The following is a 21,354-nucleotide window of genomic DNA, read 5'->3' as shown; positions in this document are numbered from 1 at the left end:
ATGTAGAATGTGTAAAAAAAGAAAAAAAAAATCTGTATCTGTTCAGGAAAAGTATTCCTACTAAATCATAGCAGGTCATTCCAATACCTGATAACTCCTTGTTGTGGTGGCATTAACTCAGAATGCGTAGCGGTTCCTACAAGGTAAACGGCAGACCCCCTCTTGCAACAGTGCCGTACGCTGACAAAGTCCCTTTTGTTGATTACATTTACTTGAATATCTGATGTCACTTCTCGTGTCAAGAGAGTGTTTCTTCCAATTTTTTGAAGGATCTAAAGAAAATGTAATGGTTAGTTTCAACATGGATTTCCTCATTTGGACTTCATTTATTAATGTGTGAAAAAGAGTCTTGAAAAAAATATCAGAGAGCCAAGAGATACTCGGTGGGAGTGATAATAGCATTTGGACAATATTAACGAGCACATAGAAAATTGTTCTAGATATATATTTTATCTTAAAATATCTATTTTTGGGGCGTGGCCGGACATCGTGCGAGATGGAAGCACACTGAACGAGCTCCGCTTCTAAGGGCTCCACAACACGGCTAAATCCAGACATTTTCCGACCCAAACATCAGGAGCGATGTCCCAACACCGTGCTAAAAAAAACGCGGAGGCAAAAGATAAATCAGCCTTCTTTGCGGCCAGAACTTCACAGCACAAGCCCGCCGAGCAACAGGCCCAAGATGGTGCCGACACGGAGGATGATGCAGAACGAGACTACACAGTGAGTAGGCAAGAAGATAGCCCCCTTACACAGAGTCTCCTGCAAGCCATGCTAGATGCAGCAGTTGCCAAAATGAAAACCACCATCTCAGAGGCTATAACTGATTTGAGGAAAGGCCTCACTGACCTAGAAGCACAGGCCTCCCACCTTGAAGGCAATATAGAAAGCCTCACAGGGGCACATAATGAAACTGAAACGCGCCTCAGCAAAATTGAAGAGCAACTTTACAACCATAAGACCAAAATTGCTGATGCAGAAGACAGATCACGCCGCAATAACTTGCGACTAAGGAGAGTACCAGAAGAGATAGGAGCACAACACCTAACGGCCTACACCATTGAGCTATTCCAAGCTTTACTGCCTGATATCCCGGCAGACATGTTCCTACTAGATCGCATCCATAGGCTCCCCAAACCGCAGCACCTGCCACCCACCACTCCGAGGGACGTCCTCATGAGACTCCACTACTACCACATCAAAGACCAAATACTACGGGCACATAGAACCAAAAAGGACTAACCACTCAGTTCACAGACATCCTCATGTTCATGGACTTATCCGCAGAGACATTATGCCGAAGGAGATCCTTCAAAACCATAGCGTACACACTGAGACAACATAATGTTCCATACCGCTGGGGCTACCCGGCCAAGCTGCTTATCTCAAAAGGAGGAAAGCTCATCTCGGCACCTACACCAGCAGAGGGAATGGACCTCCTGCGGCAATGGGGTATGTCTCGGAACCTACAATCAAACCACCGTAATACCGGGAAATCACTAACTGAAGAATGGCGCCCTCAGAAGACGAGACGCACGTCCCCAAGAGAAGACTGATGATGCTCAGCGAGATACAGCAAGTTTAAACAAGTTCACTTTATTGCTTACCTGTTATACTCTGGGTTAAAATGTGATGTTAATGCACAGATAATTGTATATTTTCACCCTCATCTTGCGCCCCTGAGACTCCCCCTCTTCAGAAGGGAAGGGGCAATAACTGGGAACTCCCATAGAGCCATATCATAAACCCCGCACCATTTACGCAGAGCACAGCCTACCGGCTACCGACCACTATGGTCATGGCCTCTACCGTTACAATACGGGCTCTCTACTGCCCGCAGAGGTGCTGGATGCTCCAATCATTAAATCTTAAATTATAAAAGCGGTCGGAGCACACCTGATTCACGTTGGGCCCGAAGCGACCTCCGCTCGACCCGACCCGACCACATTACCCCCACTCAGGAAGTGCCATAGTCAAGGCACATACCTCTGAAAGTCACCATTGTAAGATACTTTCTTTAATTACTGTTTGATTGTTAATTTTTTTTTTTACTTGTTTCACTTTGTTCTGAAATTTCTCCTGTACACCTGGTTCCAATCACCAAACACTACACTGCGGTTACCCACTGACTGACCTACGCAGACGCCCACACCTGACATACCGGCAAGCCCACCACACCAACAGGACCGTGACCTCCTCCTCCCCATGGCTGAGACATCGCATCCCTACCACATAACTGCCAGCCACCAGACTCATACACAACATACACTACCCACGAAAAATGAAGATAATTACCCACAATATCCTTGGCTTGAATTCGCCCAACAAACGACACACTCTCCTCAAAGAGCTCAATAATGCACAACCAGACATCATCTGTTTACAGGAGACACATTTTAAACAAGATTCTAACCCCACTCTGGGACTCAAAAACTTCCCCCACCAGTTTCACGCTACCTCCCCGACCAAAAGCAAGGGAGTGTCGATCCTACTGAGCCACACTCTAGCCTTTGACCTAATCTCAATCGAATCCGATCCAAATGGTAGATTTCTCATCCTAATATGCACTCTGAACAACTCCACATACACAATAGTTAACTCTTACTCACCTCTTGTCCTCCCTCTTAGACAAAGTAGAGAAGCTCCAAACAGGCACCACAGTCATCTGTGGAGACTTTAATCATTTTTTGGACCCTAATGCGGACTCTACAGCCCGACACTCAGCGAAGCGCAAAAAAACACTACACAAATATTGCAATTCCTTAAACAAAATACTGTCATCGCACGGTCTCTATGATGTCTGGAGAACCCTTCACCCTAACAATAAAGAATATACCCACTACTCCCAAGTCCACAATACGTACTCCCGCGTAGACGGGTTCCTCATACGCAACGCGCACCTACATCAGGCCAAGACATGCGACATAGAAACGTCCACAATATCAGATCATAACCCAGTATCGTTGGTCCTCGCAGATTTGTACCAATTCAAAAACCACAGCCCCTGGAGACTGAACGAACACCTCCTTATTGAACCTTCCTTTCCGGGAAAAGATTAGGAATGAAATGGACCTATACTTCACTTACAATGCCCCCACCGGCCCAACCCCCGCCACTCTGTGGCTAGCACACAAAGCAGTTATCCGGGGAATTCTGATAGGCAGAGCGGCATATCTCAAAAAGATTAACCATAACACATTGCTCACACTCCTCAAAAAGGTCCAGAACCTCCACAGATCAAATCAAGCAAATCCCACAAAGGCGCTCCAACAACAAATACAAAGCACACAAAACGAAATCAACGACATCCACCTCCGCAAGGCAAATGCAGCGTTAAAGAAACTTAAAGCCACTTCCTACTCAATAGGCAACAAAGCTATGAAACTCCTGGCACTAAGACTTAGGGACAAGCAAGCACGAGCGAGAACACAATTCCTAAATACACAAACCGGGCAAAAAGTAATGCAACCCACGCAGATTTGTAATGAATTTGCTCACTACTACGGCACTCTCTACAACCTGAAAGACGGCCCAAACTCGCCCCATCCCACCCCACCCCAGCGTCCATAAGAGCATACCTTAACAAACTCGCACTCCCCACTATTGACGCACAACAAACAGCACGACTCGTTGCCGCAATCACCACAGAGGAGGTGCTCCACCATATAGACGCAATGCCCAGAGGTAAAGCACCAGGCCCCGATGGGTACACTAATACATATTACAAAACATTCAAACACGAACTAGCCACTCCTCTTACTCAATTCTATAACGAAGCGACTAGACAGGGCTCTTTCCCACTGAGTTCCTGTCAGCACACGTCATCACAATCCCTAAACCAGGGAAACCTCCAACTACATGCCAAAACTTTAGACCAATATCCCTGCTCAATGCAGATGCTAAACTATACGCAAAATTCCATGCTGACCGCCTCAAAACAATACTACCTTCCCTAATACACACAGATCAAGTGGGATTCGTGGCAGGCAGGCAGGGCCCGGAAAACACCAGGAAAGTCCTTAACATATACCACCTCCTAAAACTGACTAAAACAGAGAGCATTATGCTCTCGCTAGACGCTGAAAAAGCATTTGATCGCCTTAACTGGCATTTCCTACACGAAGCCCTGACACTCTACGGCTTTCCACCACCCTTCCTATCTGTCATCCGAGCCTTATACAGTAACCCCACGGCAACAGTGCTGACCTCGGGATTCTGCTCTCAACCCTTCCCGATCACTAACGGCACACGCCAAGGATGCCCCCTATCTCCCCTCCTGTACGTCCTAGCCCTAGAGCCCCTGGCGATAGCCATCCGCGAGAACAATAGCATTCATGGTGTTTCACTTGGCCAAACGGAGTATAAACTTAATCTCTTCGCGGACGACATACTACTCACACTCACCCAACCACTCATTTCTCTCCCATCACTACGCATAGCATTACATGCATACAGTCAACATACCTAGAACCACGGTAGACATCCTAAAATCAGCCCACGAATACGACTGGAGAGTAGACCACCTAACGTTCCTAGGCATCAGAATAACTAACAAACCTACCGACCTATTCACAGCAAACTAGACAAAACTGTTACGTGAAATCGAAAAACAACTGCTCAGCTGGAAAAATCTGTTCCTTTCCTGGGTCGGGAGATATAATACTATATCTTTTCCGGTCACTGCAAATCAAGATCCCACAAAACTATTTGACAAGCCTGCAAGCAATTCTACTACGCTTCAGCTGGAATGGGAAGCAACCCAGAGTTCCTAAGGCCCTGCTCTTCAGACACACAAAACAGGGGGGAATGGGATTTCCAAACCTAAAATCATACTACTATTCGGCCCTACTCACGAATGCCATCAGCGCACACTCAACTGAACACCCCCCACAATGGGTAGCATTAGAAAGCCAGTTCTGCACCAACAAAGACGTGTCTTCCACGCTGTAGACCCCCCAACACACAAGACCAAGAAACATGGACATGTTGCCCACCACCAAACTCTTACTGTCAACGTGGGACGGCTGCAGAAGAAAGCTATGCTCGGCTCACCCTTGGGCACTAGCTGCTCCCATCAAAATCTTACACCATTGCAATGGCACATTCCCGCACCTAAAATGGGAAGAAAGAGGCATCACACACATATTCCACCTCTACACGTCTGAAGGCCTGAAACCCTTACCGGACTTACAAACTCTCCCTCCGAACTTCACGTTCGCTTACCTCCAAATAAAAGCTCTACTGAATGATAACTCAATTCCCACAAGTAGACAGACATTACGGACCACAGCAACAAAGTAGGAACTGCAATGCATGACAGCACTACCCCCGAAGAAAGCGCTCTCCAACTGCTATGATAGCCTCACAAATATTGACACGGGACAAACCTGGAAATTAATATATGACTGGCAAGAAGATCTCCAAACACTTATCTCCCCACAAGAATGGAAGAAAATCTTCACAGCGCACGAAGGAATGTCCACCTGCGCAGCCCACTTGGAGACGTCACGTAAAGTACTATATAGGTGGTACATGGTAGGGATCGACCGATTATCGGTTTTACCGATATAATCGGCCGATATTCTGTATTTTCGGCAATATCGGTATCGGCCAATATAGATACCGATATTGCCGATAATACCTTCTAGGACCACCAGGCTCATTACAAACCCGGCGGTCCTGGGGGGCTGGCAGGAAGCAGTTTCTTACCTTGCCAGCAGCCCCTGCAGCTCCATGTCTAAATCTCGCGAGACCCGCGGCCGCAGAGCGTTGCCACGGGTTACCATGGCAACGCTCCGCGCGGCACTAAGGGCAGCGAGATTTACACTGGGGAGCTGGAGGAGCTGCTGGCAAGGTAAGAAACTGCTTCCTGTCGGCCCCCCAGGACTTAACAAGCCACCGGACCACCAGGGAATACTATATCCCCCCTCCCTGGTAAGAAGCAGGGAGGGGGGACTAAAAAAAAAAAAACACCATTTAAATATTTTTAAAAATTAAAATAAAAAAATGCCCCCCCATTTTACACAAATTACATCACTACACAAGCACACACACACACACACACTGCATTACATACACACACACTACACAAACACAGTGCATTACATACACACACACACTGCATTACGTACACACACTACACAAACACACACTGCATTACATACACACACACACTACACAAACACACACTGCATTACATACACACTACACAAACACACACTGCATTACATACACACTACACAAACACACACACACACACTACACACACACTACACAAACAAACACTCTGCATTCACTATACACTCTACACAAACACACTCTGCATTCAGTATACACACACTACACAAACACACTCTGCATTCACTATATATACACACACTACACATACACTCACTGCATTCACTATACACACTACACAAACACTCACTGCATTCACTATACACACTACATCCACACTTCATCCACTACATGTGGCATGTATATTTTGTGCATTTACCTTTAGGATTAGTTTATTTTTTGAAAATGGTAAATGTACAGAATATCGGCAAGTTATCGGCTATCGGCCTGAAAGTTCACACATTATCGGTATCAGTATCGGCTCTAAAAAATCAATATCGGTCGATTCCTAGTACATGGTACCCTCTCGATTACACTTTATGTACCCAGAAGCGACAGATGTATGCTGGCGTTGTAAGTCACACAGAGGCACAATGTTGCATGTATGGTGGACCTGCAACACTGTAAACGAACTCTGGAAAACAACGGAGAGATTAATTCAAGAAACTACGGACTGTACCCTACCACACGAACCAAAAACGATACTCTTACGGTCGCTACCAGATAACATCCCCAAACCAGCAAAAAAAATTATTTATCTCATATTGAGCACAGTGTCCACTCTAATAGCTAGACACTGGAAGACCACTACTCTCCCCTCAATCCAAGAAATTACAACCCAGATATCGACAACAGTGGAATATGAACTCCTTATGTGGAACCAAATGAAGATAGGGAAAATGAGCTCTTCCATAGATGAGATGTGGCAAACCTACCTATTAAAGCAGAAGTTACCTACACAACCTCCATAGCCTATTGCGACGAAAGGCTACCATAATTCAGAATCCACCCAATGCTTACCACGAAGACCAGAGGTCTCTACTTGCCACTTGTCAGGATTACTGTTTGATCCAGCACGTAGAACTGTATAGCACGGATGACAAATAAGTAACGTATTACCGGTCCTTAGAATGGCCGGATTTAACGTACATAGAATAGTAAAAATACTAGCCGAGGTCAGGGAACACAGAAAGGGACGCAGCAATGAGGAAAGCCAGGAGTCAGGATACCAGAATATAGAGAAGTCAAAGTAAAACAAAGCCAAAGTAAAAAAACAGGTAGAAAACTAATAACAGGAACGCGCTCTCGGACAACCACAAGGGAAACCACAACAGGTCACTGAGCAGGATGAGAAATGGGCCTAAATACCCCTCCTTTAGTTCTGATAGGCTGTAACTGGCCTTTGACCCCAAAGTCAGTTACCAGGTTTCATTTGCATAATTGCTGCTCAGCATTAACCCTTCTGTGGATGAGGTTGCTGCTCGGCACAACTTTTCCTGTGTGGACAGTAAATGTCATTAACCACATTTCTATAAGCGGATGAATACGTGACACAACTCACATGATACACCAACGCACCAAATGACGATGCATGACCCTAGACATGACTCATCCCTCAGTTGACCCCTGCCGGGACAGACTTCACCAGGTACCGCGCCCACTACCTTCACCAGGTTTCTTTACCTCACCTTCTCCCTCCTACCCCCCAACCCCTCCCCTCAACCCCCAAACCTTGACGAGGAACACGACCACACGCTCCAGACCCTCACACGACATCATTAACGTAGGTGTTACAAAAGAGCCACCCCACACAGGTATCTACTGTTGCTCGAGCCACGTAGACGTATAAACATCACAAGCCCCAATGGGCTTAGAATGGGAGACAACACCTAGTAAATATAACTGTCAGACCTTTATGACGGAGCTACAGCCAGACAGTGAACAGCAAACCCATACCTGACTTGAGCACTTGGAACAAACTTAAAGGAACACTATAGTCACTTAAATTACTTTAGCTAAATAAAGCAGTTTTAGTGTATAGATCTTTCCCCTGCAATTTCACTGCTCAATTCACTGTCATTTAGGAGTTAAATCACTTTGTTTCTGTTTATGCAGCCCTAGCCACACCTCCCCTGGCTATGATTGACAGTGCCTGCATGAAAAAAAAACTGGTTTCACTTTCAACAGATGTAATTTACCTTAAATAATTGTATCTCAATCTCTAAATTGAACTTTAATCACATACAGGAGGCTCTTGCAGGCAAGCTATTAACATAGCAGGGGATAAGAAAATCTTAACTAAACAGAACTTGCAATAAAGAAAGCCTAAATAGGGCTCTCTTTACAGGAAGTGTTTATGGAAGGCTGTGCAAGTCACATGCAGGGAGGTGTGACTAGGGTTTATAAACAAAGGGATTTAACTCCTAAATGGCAGAGGATTGAGCAGTGAGGCTGCAGGGGCATGTTCTATACACCAAAACTGCTTCATTAAGCTAAAGTTGTTCAGGTGACTATAGTGTCCCTTTAAGCACCACGCTCTCAAGGGTAATATGTCACACGTCCAATGTTTAATCTGATGTTCGCACATAAGGCGCAAATTGTTAATACTGACACCATGTTATGTCGTGTACTGTGAAAGATTCCTCATTGTATGAAAAATGCATTGTAAACATGCTAATTGTGTCATATTGAACAAAACCTTTTTGATCCCCCACCCCGCTTTCCTTCTGTATCCCCATACTATTTGAAAACAATAAAAAATAAGTTACAAAAAATATCTATTTTTATCTTATCGCTAGGCTTAAAAACCACTTCATCTCATTGCCTGGAGTTCCCTGGTGGTTTTTGATCAGCTTGGCAGTTCTGCAGTCGGCCTCTTCTGTGATGCTCGGACTAATGCCATCAACACATTTAGAAGTCTGCTGCACCTTAATTATTTTAAATAATCAAATCTTAATTGATCTGGTACAATTATAAATATAACTAATGTAATATTGTCTTTATGTTATACCATATGAAAAATGTATCATTATTACTTTTCTTTTTACATTCATTCTCCTATATCAGTTTGTCTTATGGTGAAGCTATTTGGCAGAAATTAGCCCGTCCAATAGAAATGAAAGTGTAAATGGAACCCTTAAAGGGACAACTACAGCTTATCGAATTTGTTCTGGTGAGCAGAATCATTACCTTCAGGCTTTTTGCAGTAAACACTGTCTTTTCACAGAAAATACAGTGTTTACATTACAGCCTAGTGATAACTCCACTGACCACTTCTCAGATGGCTACTAGAGGTGTTTCCTTGTGCAGTACTGTCATTTAGTGTCTCCACCCTCTGCATGCAGACACTATACTTTTCTTATAGAGATGCATTGATTCAATTCACCTCTATGAGGAAATGCTGATTGGCCAGGGCTGTGCTTGATTTGTGCTGGCTCTGCCTCTGTTCTGCCTCCTTGACAGTCTCAGCCAATCCTATGGCTCAGACCAGAACTTCTGATGATGTCAGCAGACAGCAGGCAGGTCAGGGACAAAGCCAGCAGCTACAGACTTGGATACAAATAAGATGTTACTGTATTTAGGGAGGTCAGGGTGCTAAATGGTAATTTTAACACTATAGGGTCAGGACTATAATTTTGTGTTCCTGACCCTATAGTCTTCTTTCAAATACTTTTAAAGTAGCATTGTCAGAAATGTGTTTTTACTTAAAGGGTTACTCCAAACACCATGACCACTTCAGTGATCATGCTGGAAGGAGTCAGTAAGTGCAATGTTTCTGCATGAACCACTCCACATACTGAGATATTTGTAATTGTGTGGTGAGGTTAGTTGCACCTCCAGCACACATGATATGTGCAGCCTCAAACTATGAACAGGGATGGCAATGTCATTCTGTGAATAAAATATGAATGTTGTCGGGGGCGGGGCCGGCCGCCATGCTGACCGGTCGCATGCAGGAGAGGCTTGTGAGGGACTCAGCCTTATACACTGAAATATCCAGCTCTTAAGCTAAATCTGAGCCCAGAATGACTACAAAACAAACACATGGCTGTCAGTGATGCATCAGACACCGAGATCGGGAGTTTTTGAAACCCAGGAGGTTGCAGCATACTCAAGGTAGGAGTGGGGTGGACGGCCGCCATCCTGCTTTCTCTGCTGGCTACCACACATTGGCTCTCTGACGTGGTCCTGGTTCTGTTCCCCGCCCCCTGGACCGGTGGGGGTTATCCCATCCCCACAGGAGGATCCGCAACAGCAGGGAGGGGAACGCTACAATTTAATCTGCACTCATACTACCACACTCTGAAGCTAAAATGGCCGCCACCTAAGCCTCGAGAAGAACGTTGAATCCCTAGACAGGACGTGGAAGGATCTCTGCCTCCATTCATGGGCTACTTACCACCACGAATACGAAAGTCCAACAGTTGAAGAAGAACCCTCGGCGGCACCCACCCACATCCCAGCACCGGCGCTCCAGCAACTACTCACCTAAGCCATGAGGAGAAGAAATCTCACATCACTGCCTGACACCTAGGAGGACCAACGCTCGAGCTCTGAGGCTGGCTCCGGATAGCACTAGATCGGAGGTTGCAAGATATGAGCCCGTGCAGCAACCTGAGACACGCAGAGCAGAACTAGCTGTGTTTAACACTATGCTGGGATGCCATTCCTATCATACTTAGCCAAGTGAATGGAGGAAGCGGGCAGAGGGGTTATCCAGACCAGATAACCTGTATATGTGCTCTTAGCATTAACCCTTGTCTGACTATATTCCATGACAAGTCCTCAGTGGCATTCTAACTACTCTCTTACTTAGCTTGTTTGCTACTCCTATACTACTCCTTTACTTAGAACAAGCTTGGGCTCATAAACGTGTTTAATATAATATGCTAGATTAGATCTACAATGCATGGCATTCAGGCCTAGCCTAAATCTCTTAAGTGCATTACCATACTACCACTCATGGGCATAGTGCCCCTGCTCTCACTCTGTTTATGCAACCAGTACCTAGGTCTCAACTGTAGCCTGTAAAACTGTAGCCAGCACTAGTACGGTGTTTCTCTAGCTTGAATAATCAATCGATGTACCTAGCATGTTCCATATCATATCATCAGCCTGTTTAAAATATAAAATTGTGCATATATCATCGATTACCCCAATTGTAAATTGTGATAATGTGCCTGGGGACTGACGTTGGGATACCTCAGGCTTGTAATTTTATTATGCACTGCAAAAACATTAAAAAAATATGTATGGCGTCAGCGCGCCCTGCCTAGCTTTCCTTTCTCATCCTACCTCCCTGTGGGTGCACCCTGCGGGCAACATTTTGTTTTTTTAAACCCACCATCCAACCCACCTCCCTCCTCACACTGGAGCACGCACATGCACTGTGAGAAGTCAAAATCCATGTCAGTGACTTCAGGAGGTGGCGCAGAAGAAAAGCACCAGTAGCTCTGGATTCCTGGTAAATAAAACTTCAAATTGAGCGGGGGGGACTTCTCCACCTTGCTCAACAGGGCATAGTATAACGGAAAGGTCCCCCCTTTCAAAAGGTTAGAGTTACCCTTTAAAGGAAAACTATAGTGCCAGGAAAACAAACCCATTTTCCTGGCACTACAGCTTACCCCCTCTGTCAAGCCCACCTCCCCCTGCCATGGTCCAGAAGGGGTTAAAAAACTTGTTCTGTCACTTACCTGGCTCCAGCGCCAATGTCCCTCGGCGCTGGCTTGGGACCTCCTTTTCTAGTCTCCCATCTGCTGGCGGGAAAGACCTAATGCACATGGGTCGGCCGCGCTCACATTAGGATTTCCCCATAATATAGCATTATTCAATGCTTTCCTATGGGGATTTGGGCGACAATGGACGTCTCCATGCGTAGTGTCTCCATGACAGCCACTAGAGGAGGTGTTAACCCTAGCAGGTAAGTATTGCAGTTTATCAAAAACTGCAAAATTACCTGATCAGAGTTAAGGGACCTGGGGCAATGCACGCAGACCACTTAAATCTGAAGTGGTCTTGGTGCCTATAGTGTCCCTTTAAGCATGTTTGACATGCTGAATCATACAAAATATCAAAAAACTGTTTTGCCATTTTATGCAGAGTGGGAGGTTGGGTACGTCTTAGCAAATCATTGATTCTGATTGGGTGCTGACATGCTATGCTTTTTGCAACCTAATTGTTAACTAATTGTTTGATGGGATCTTGTTAATTGTTAATCACTTGTATTCCTATAAAAATGAATGTATACATTCACTTAGTAGCTTGACAAAGACCGTGTAGGTCGAAACGTTGCGATGGAGTGGGTTCAATAAAATTGCCTGATTTGTACCTTGGAGTGCCTCGACGTTTCTATTTTGTTATTCAGCATTTTGGTCTCTGGTACTGAGACTGTCTGAGTTGCACCCAGCTACATACTGCTTAAAGGGATAGAGTGCAGTTCCACACCCTACCATAACTAATGCTTTTTGCAACCGTCATTTTTATAAATCCTTATTTAAATTTGAATGTCACAAATACAAGAATAATATATTGATGAGATTCCACCTGAAGTAGGTGGGCTAACCATGGTAATAGAGTGACAATATCAGTAATTATATTACATCAATCTCAGGGGATCCAAACCCGTTCTCCATGTTGCATTTGACCACTTTATAGTCACGAGGTGAAAGTATAGCGATGCAGCTTGTTTTTTTATCACTACATTTTGATGAGGTGATTTAAAAATAAACCCTTCTACAGTGAAAAAGTGGAAACTTGCCCATTTCAAACAGAGCAGGAAGTTAGGTACCAATTAGCAAATCATTCACTCTGATTGGCTGCTGACATACCATGCTGTTTCCAACCTTTTTTTTTATCAGTAATAAATGATGATTTCAAGGTAACCATTCACACAGAAAAACCTTCAGATTTTATAATGAACTTCACCAGTAGACACATCACAAATTAATTATGTTTCCATTACCTCCACTTTACTGATGTTTGGATTCCACTGATTCATCTGCTCAAGATTTTCGAAGAGTTGAGTATAAATAAGATCAGGTGGTGAATCTATAGTGGCCTCAGCACGAAATACTTTTCCTACCTTTGGGAACGTTTTACTGAGTATCCAGTCGCCATTTCCCTGCACAGAAGTAATAATCAACATTAGTACATAAAGTTAAACGATAAGCTCTTCGAAAGTTTAACCCCCTTCAAAACCGATTGTTACTTACATTGCTGGAGAAAATGCAGACCGCACATGTGTAGCTATGGCATTCCTCCATTATATGCCAGAGCACACATTCACATGCCGAGGCATCGTGGGGTTATTATTTACCTCTTCTGTGTTATTCAACCCTGCAAACTCTGTAAGAGTGTTTACTTGGCTGAAGGAATGAGGGAATGTCATTTTTAGGGTAAACAAAAACACTTCTCTTTAAACAGAAAGTCTTAAATTTTTCTTGATATGGATTCATCTAATGATCAATAATGCACATATTTATAAAGTATGGAGTTACATGTGTGTAGGGGCACTGCTGGAGGCTGGAGCTACCATGTGCTACTGAGACAGAAATAACACATCAGGCCTCCCAAGTGACCCAGGACAGTCTTGTGTCCAATCCTGCTGCCCTGGTGTCCTGCATTTGTAAAACTGTCCACAACAAGCATAGCGTGAGCGTATCATTACACGATCATGCGCAATGTCTAGGTTACTAAGGCCCTGTTGAGACACTGAAACAGTGCTCCTTGCATGGTCTGCCCTCCGTAGGCCATCCTGGTTAGTAGACCTGCCAATCCTTTGAGCGGACCCACCCAATACACAAACATAACAGTCCATACTGCTTCTATCCCCACAAACACACCTTATAGCCCCTATCCCCAACAATACACTACAGCCCCCTAAACAAAACACTACAGCTCCAAACCCCGCAAAATCCCACAACAGGCACCCTCCCACACATGTAACTCTACAAGTGTCCTGCAACCACACAACCAACATCTCCTCCACACCTGCAGTAGTACAAGCACCAACTCCACACACAGCCTGTCAAGCAGCATCCCCATAAACAAGCAACACAACATAAACAAACACACCCTCTCTCAGCACCCACACACCTAGTAAAATTCACAATTCAATCATAACCCTAACTAGTTCCATTCATGTATCCAAAACACAAAACATATATATATATCTATCAGGTGGGGGCAACATTGAGGAACATCTGGCCCTGAAAGTTCTGCAGAACACGTTGGCGCTAAATAAATATTAATAAACCTGAAGTATATCCCAGTAGTGCCAGGTATTATAATGTGTGCCACTCACCAGATGCACTTCAGCATGCCAGCCTTCCTGTTGGTGGAGCATTGATATAGCTTTATTGAGTGTTTCCTCGGCCTGATTCACATAAAATAGTTCTCTACTGGAAAGCATTGTATTCTGCGAGGGGCAGGGTTTTATATTAATTCCTGCAAGGACAAAATGATCAGTGTGATTCTAACTTTGCTCTACCATTTTCAATTTATATTTCTGTTGGAATAAAGAGGTTCGTATGGTGTGTAGACAAGAAATATCTCCACTGATTCAACGCATCTATCTCTATGGGGAGCCTTTAGTGTCTCTGCACACTGTGCAGTACTGACACAGGAAGCACCTCTAGTAGCCATTGAGTGACTGCAGTGTTTACAGTGTTCAGCCTGCAGGGACAGGCTATAGATACCAGGTGACTATAGAATCCCTTGACGTAAAACTATTGATTGTTTCTCCAATAAACTCCATCTTCTTTCCTCCAACCTCCATATCCCTCCTGGCCCATCTCCCTCTCTCCTCCAGCTCACTCCAAGCTTCCTCTCCAGATCCATCTACTCCTCACACTCAGCTCCCTCTCTCTCCTAACCGCTCCATGTCCATCTAACACCCATCCTTCTCTACTCCCAGCACTATCTCCCTCCCCCCCACCTTCTCTACTCCCAGCACTACCCCCCCCACCTTCTCTACTCCCAGCACTATCTCCCTCCCCCACCTTCTCTCCTCCCAGCACTATCCCCCCCACCTTCTCTACTCCCAGCACCATCTCCCTCCCACCCACCTTCTCTACTCCCAGCACCATCTCCCTCCCACCTTCTCTACTCCCAGCACTATCTCCCTCCCACCTTCTCTACTCCCAGGACTATCTCCCTCCCACCCACCTTCTCTACTCCCAGCACTATCTCCCCCCACCTTCTCTACTCCCAGGACTATCTCCCTCCCACCCACCTTCTCTACTCCCAGCACTATCTCCCCCCACCTTCTCTACTCCCAGCACTATCTCCCCCCCACCTTCTCAACTCCCAGCACTATCTACCCCTCACCTTCTCTACTCCCAGCACTATCTCCCCCCCACCTTCTCTACTCTACTCCCTGCACTTCCTCTCCCTCACCTTCTCTACTCTACTCCCTGCACTTCCTCCTCCTCACCTTCTCTACTCTACTCCCAGCACTATCTCCCTCCCACCTTCTCTACTCCCAGCACTATCTCCCCCCACCTTCTCTACTCCCAGCACTATCTCCCCCCCACCTTCTCTACTCCCAGCACTATCTCCCCCCCACCTTCTCTACTCCCAGCGCTATCTCCCCCCACCTTCTCTACTCCCAGCACTATCTCCCCCCACCTTCTCTACTCCCAGCACTATCTCCCCCCACCTTCTCTACTCCCAGCACTATCTCCCCCCCACCTTCTCTACTCCCAGCACTATCTCCCCCCCACCTTCTCTACTCCCAGCACTATCTCCCCCCCACCTTCTCTACTCCCAGCACTATCTCCCCCCCACCTTCTCTACTCCCAGCACTATATTCCCCCACCTTCTCTACTCCCAGCACTATATTCCCCCCACCTTCTCTACTCCCAGCACTATATTCCCCCGCCTTCTCTACTCCCAGCACTATATTCCCCCACCTTCTCTACTCCCAGCACTCTATTCCCCCCACCTTCTCTACTCCCAGCACTCTATTCCCCCCACCTTCTCTACTCCCAGCACTCTATTCCCCCCACCTTCTCTACTCCCAGCACTCTATCCCCCACCTTCTCTACTCCCAGCACTATCTCCCCCCCACCTTCTCTACTCCCAGCACTCTCCCCCACCTTCTTTACTGCCAGCACTATCTCCCCCCACCATCTCTACTCCCATCACTATCTCCCCCCACCTTCTCTACTCCCAGCACTATATTCCCCCACCTTCTCTACTCCCAGCACTCTATTCCCCCCACCTTCTCTACTCCCAGCACTCTATTCCCCCCACCTTCTCTACTCCCAGCACTCTATTCTCCCCACCTTCTCTACTCCCAGCACTATCTCCCCCCCACCTTCTCTACTCCCAGCACTATCTCCCCCCACCATCTCTACTCCCATCACTATCTCCCCCCACCTTCTCTACTCCCATCACTATCTCCCCCCACCTTCTCTACTCCCAGCACTATCTCCCCCACCTTCTCTACTCCCAGCACTATCTCCCCCACCTTATCTACACCCAGCACTATCTCCCCCAACTTCTCTACTCCCAGCACTATCTCCCCCAACTTCTCTACTCCCAGCACTATCTCCCCCCCACCTTCTCTACTCCCAGCACTATCTCCCCCCCACCTTCTCTACTCCCAGCACTATCTCCCCCCACCTTCTCTACTCCCAGCACTATCTCCCCCCACCTTCTCTACTCCCAGCACTCTATTCCCCCCACCTTCTCTACTCCCAGCACTCTATTCCCCCCACCTTCTCTACTCCCAGCACTATCTCCCCCCACCTTCTCTACTCCCAGCACTCTATTCCCCCCACCTTCTCTACTCCCAGCACTATATTCCCCCCACCTTCTCTACTCCCAGCACTATCTCCCCCCCACCTTCTCTACTCCCAGCACTATCTCCCCCCACCTTCTCTACTCCCAGCACTATCTCCCCCACCTTCTCTACTCCCAGCACTATCTCCCCCCACCTTCTCTACTCCCAGCACTCTATTCCCCCCACCTTCTCTACTCCCAGCACTCTATTCCCCCACCTTCTCTACTCCCAGCACTCTATCCCCCACCTTCTCTACTCCCAGCACTCTATCCCCCACCTTCTCTACTCCCAGCACTATCTCCCCCCCCACCTTCTCTACTCCCAGCACTATCTCCCCCCCACCTTCTCTACTCCCAGCACTATCTCCCCCCCACCTTCTCTACTCCCAGCACTCTATCCCCCCACCTTCTCTACTCCCAGCACTATATTCCCCCACCTTCTCTACTCCCAGCACTATATTCCCCCCACCTTCTCTACTCCCAGCACTATCTCCCCCACCTTATCTACACCTAGCACTATCTCCCCCACCTTATCTACACCCAGCACTATCTCCCCCAACTTCTCTACTCCCACCACTATCTCCCCCACCTTCTCTACTCCCAGCACTATCTCCCCCCACCTTCTCTACTCCCAGCACTATCTCCCCCCACCTTCTTTACTGCCAGCACTATCTCCTGCCACCATCTCTACTCCCATCACTATCTCCCCCCCACCTTATCTACACCCAGCACTATCTCCCCCAACTTCTCTACTCCCAGCACTATCTCCCCCAACTTCTCTACTCCCAGCACTATCTCCCCCCCACCTTCTCTACTCCCAGCACTATCTCCCCCACCTTATCTACACCCAGCACTATCTCCCCCAACTTCTCTACTCCCAGCACTATCTCCCCCAACTTCTCTACTCCCACCACTATCTCCCCCACCTTCTCTACTCCCAGCACTATATCCCCTCTCCCAACCCCAACTTTAGTACCTTCTCTACCCTCAACTCCACGTGCAGCCTTAGAGGGCAGCTCCATCTCCAGTATCACAGGGCAGCTCCCACCTGACACAGCAGCTCCCATGCGGTGTATGAAGAAGCACTAGTGAGGGGTGGGGGAGGGGCTTAATTCATAATGTCCCATCTCACCCCCTCAGTAGCTGCTTTGTACACACTGCACTATGGAGGAGCTGGGCTCTGTGGGGGTGTAAGGCCAGCTCCTTCACAGATACATGTAACAAGGATTGCTTATTTGCAGTGTGAGGCCCTGCTCTGGGCAATGGCATGTCTCTTGAGTTTGGATACTTTTTAAAAGTACAATGCATTTAGTGACATAATACTGAGATAGGTTCTAGAATCACCCTGTGTAAGTCACTCCAAACACAGTGAGATATTATAAAATGAAATCAATAAATGTAATATTACCACCAATGACATATTTCAGTTAATCCCTCTTGGCTATGTTTCCAAGACATTTTGTAGTCACAGTGTCTATCAGACAGATGAGACTTTTCAGTTTTTAGTTTAATTTATAAAAAAAAAAAAAAAGTGCCAATATTGATTGAAATCTGCACTCTGCACTCTGTAAAATGAAAAAAGAGGACACTCTTCACACATAAAGCACTTCAGCATGATAAAGGGTCTATTTAAACTGATGTCTGTTATTCAATGCTGATATAATAGAGTTCTATCCCATTAGACATAAAATAGAAAAATACCACCATACAAGGAAAACAAGGTTTAAATAAAACATGCTTTTATAATGCAAGAGTCAAGCAAAATTTCACCAAGTTTGTCATAAAGCAAAACCAAAACAAAACACAGACTATCGAGAGCTATAAGAGCTGAGAGCTATATGGAAATGCTCACCAAGTTTCATGTGAATGGTTCTATGGATAGAATACGGTATACTTGGGAAAAAGTAATCGGTGCTGTTCAAAATAAATCTTGAGATTTCTTTGCCAAAAGCTCCCACTGCAGTCCTTTGTAAACCTGTAGAAAAGACGTGAAATATCAGCAAAATTCTCTTTAAATCAGTTTCTTCAATAGTTTTGAGTCAACTGCCCTATAAACCTAAGATTGAATCTACAATTAAAACACTTAAAATCTATTTTAAAAATATCCCTATTAAATGCCTTCGTTTTGTTTAGTTTTTTTCATTTTCAAATTCCACGCTACATTCTTGCATCAGTAGAAATAGAAAAAACACTAATAAACCCAATGTTCATTAAAGGTAATTGGATACAGAGGATAGAATGTGTCGTTGATAGAAATGGATTGGTGAGCATGGCTATCCTGTTGGGTAATGTGTTATTATGACATCATAACAGCCAATCTGAGCTAGTTTATCCTGGGCTAAAATGAAATAACCATCAAAGAAGGTTGCTGTTCATTCAAATACACTGTTACTCCTTTCCACCAATTATGTAGACGTGGACAACTTAAGGCCATATGAGGATTATGGGGTATATAGTTTGCAAACTCTGCTGTGACAATGGTACATATCACCGCCCTAGTACAGAACCAGGAAATGTCTTCCTCTAAGTGAAGCAGGATCATCAGACATGGGCAGTCCCACCGCAGAGTGCTAAATCTGGACCACGTCACAGAACAGTCCACAGGGTTTAACAGTGATTGCTCCAGAGTTTGCAGTTTTCCATCGCATTGCGCTATCTTGCTTTGAAAATGTATTTAATTAATGTGCTATCTTTTACAATGAAATAAACTAAAAGTAGATGATAGTGAACCTTGGACACAGAGTATCACAAGTAAAGATAATTAGATAGACAGAAAAAAAGCTTGATTTGTTTGTTTAATGTAGAATGTACTAGTTATCGTGGATAAGAAGTTGTTTTATGATGTCTACCAGTGTTTTATGTCAGTCACATCAAAGGTTGTCTGAATCATGTTGCTTAGCAACAGTGCCATGTATTTGACTAACTAACACACACACACACATTATCTGCCATGGTTTGGAGAGGTGTACACATGCATTATGGGGCATAATCCATAACTACAGTACAATATAGAAATGTATGCATTAACGTCATAAACTATACATCCACGGGTCAGACTTTTACTTTCCTTATGAGCTGTTGGATTCTACAGGCTGTGAAATATAGCTATGTAACTACTAAAATCATGAAACATCTTCTGGGTTGATCGTAATTGGATCGGGATCTATAGATACACTTACAGAATAAACCATAGGTTAAATTTGACTTTCTAGATTAAGTCACAGATGTATAAAACACATATAATAGGTCATTAGCTAGAGATGCATTATATGCACTATCAAATAGAGCTGCCTGATCCAATATACAGAATAATCTAACTGTTTCTTTTATAGTAAAGCGTGCACCCATACCTTGAGATGTACACACACAGGTACCATAATCATTACTTATATTTACTGTATCCACCGTTTTCATGAGCTATATACCAGAGACAATGCACCATTGTAATTAGACATAAACTAAAGAAAGATGCACTTGTTTAAATAGCCATAAATTGTACAGCGCTACAGAATATGTCGGTGCTTTATAAATAATAATAATAATAATAATACCCTACAACTCTAGGTACCCACAATATTGGCAAAAATCTATATCTATATATGTATAATGCACTCACACCATGCTGATACCATAATATAGATAGCTGGGAATCCCCAAAATACAACTGTACAAAATATGTCACCATGCACATTGTATGCACACGTAATATAAAATATTGTCATGTTTTCACTTTACGTATTAATAGAAGTGAAAGATAAGGAGATTCACTCAACCAACCAAGTCTTGCTCTCTAAGCAAGAATTTTTTTTTACATAATTTGAGAGCAACACAAAATCACATATTTCTCTACATTTGCAACTATGTGCCAAAACACAATATACAAAATACAAAACACAGAAAAAAATGTGAAAAAGAAAAAAAACTAACAAACCACCCGCCGCCCCCCCCCCCCGTACCCACCCCCCCAAAAAAAATTACGCTGACAAAACTACATAAATCTCAATGACATCGAGAATTTTGCAGTAAGTAAGCATTGGATATACGGTACCAGTGAATTTCCTAAGATGCTGGTGAGATATTCCACAACACAGTTTGAAAGTGGCAGGAAGCATGGTGGGACAGGAGATGAAACCCGGCCTCCTGATTGGAGAGGCTGTACACGCCACACTGGCCCAATCTTTATAGTTATCCTGAAGGACAGCACCTGATGATAGGCAGACAGCTTCTAGATACCAGAACAGAATGGAGAGAGTCCAAGGACGGAGAAAGCCTGTTGGGAGGGGGAAAGCCGAGGGAAAAAGATCAGGCATAAGTTCACAGGCTGAACACATTTCATCTTCACTCAACACATGTGCATACAAAAATTCACTTAATGAGAATTTGAAAACTTTTCTTCTCTCTGGACCTTGAATGAGACGTATCACATCCTCTGCACGTAAACTCATCTAA

General features: G+C 45.1%; 1 protein-coding gene across 1 annotated transcript in view; it reads right to left on the bottom strand.

The window, feature by feature from the left end:
- LOC134575401 (steroidogenic acute regulatory protein, mitochondrial-like) overlaps positions 1 to 21,034 on the bottom strand; it is a 29,499-nt gene extending 8,465 nt beyond the window's left edge. The window contains exons 1-5 of the mRNA XM_063434703.1: positions 20,954 to 21,034; positions 18,758 to 18,880; positions 14,423 to 14,565; positions 13,082 to 13,240; positions 88 to 272 (exon numbers count right to left, since the gene is read on the bottom strand). Of these exons, the coding sequence (XP_063290773.1) occupies positions 88 to 272; positions 13,082 to 13,240; positions 14,423 to 14,565; positions 18,758 to 18,880; positions 20,954 to 21,017 (674 nt within the window). The 5' untranslated portion in view covers positions 21,018 to 21,034. The remainder of the gene's footprint in view (positions 1 to 87; positions 273 to 13,081; positions 13,241 to 14,422; positions 14,566 to 18,757; positions 18,881 to 20,953) is intronic.
- Between the last annotated feature and the right edge of the window lie 320 nt (positions 21,035 to 21,354).

The sequence above is a fragment of the Pelobates fuscus genome, chromosome 10 (genome assembly GCF_036172605.1).
Source record: "Pelobates fuscus isolate aPelFus1 chromosome 10, aPelFus1.pri, whole genome shotgun sequence".
NCBI lineage: Eukaryota > Metazoa > Chordata > Amphibia > Anura > Pelobatidae > Pelobates > Pelobates fuscus.
The sequence above is the reverse complement of the archived record's forward strand: the minus strand, read 5'-3'. Positions and strand labels throughout refer to the sequence as shown.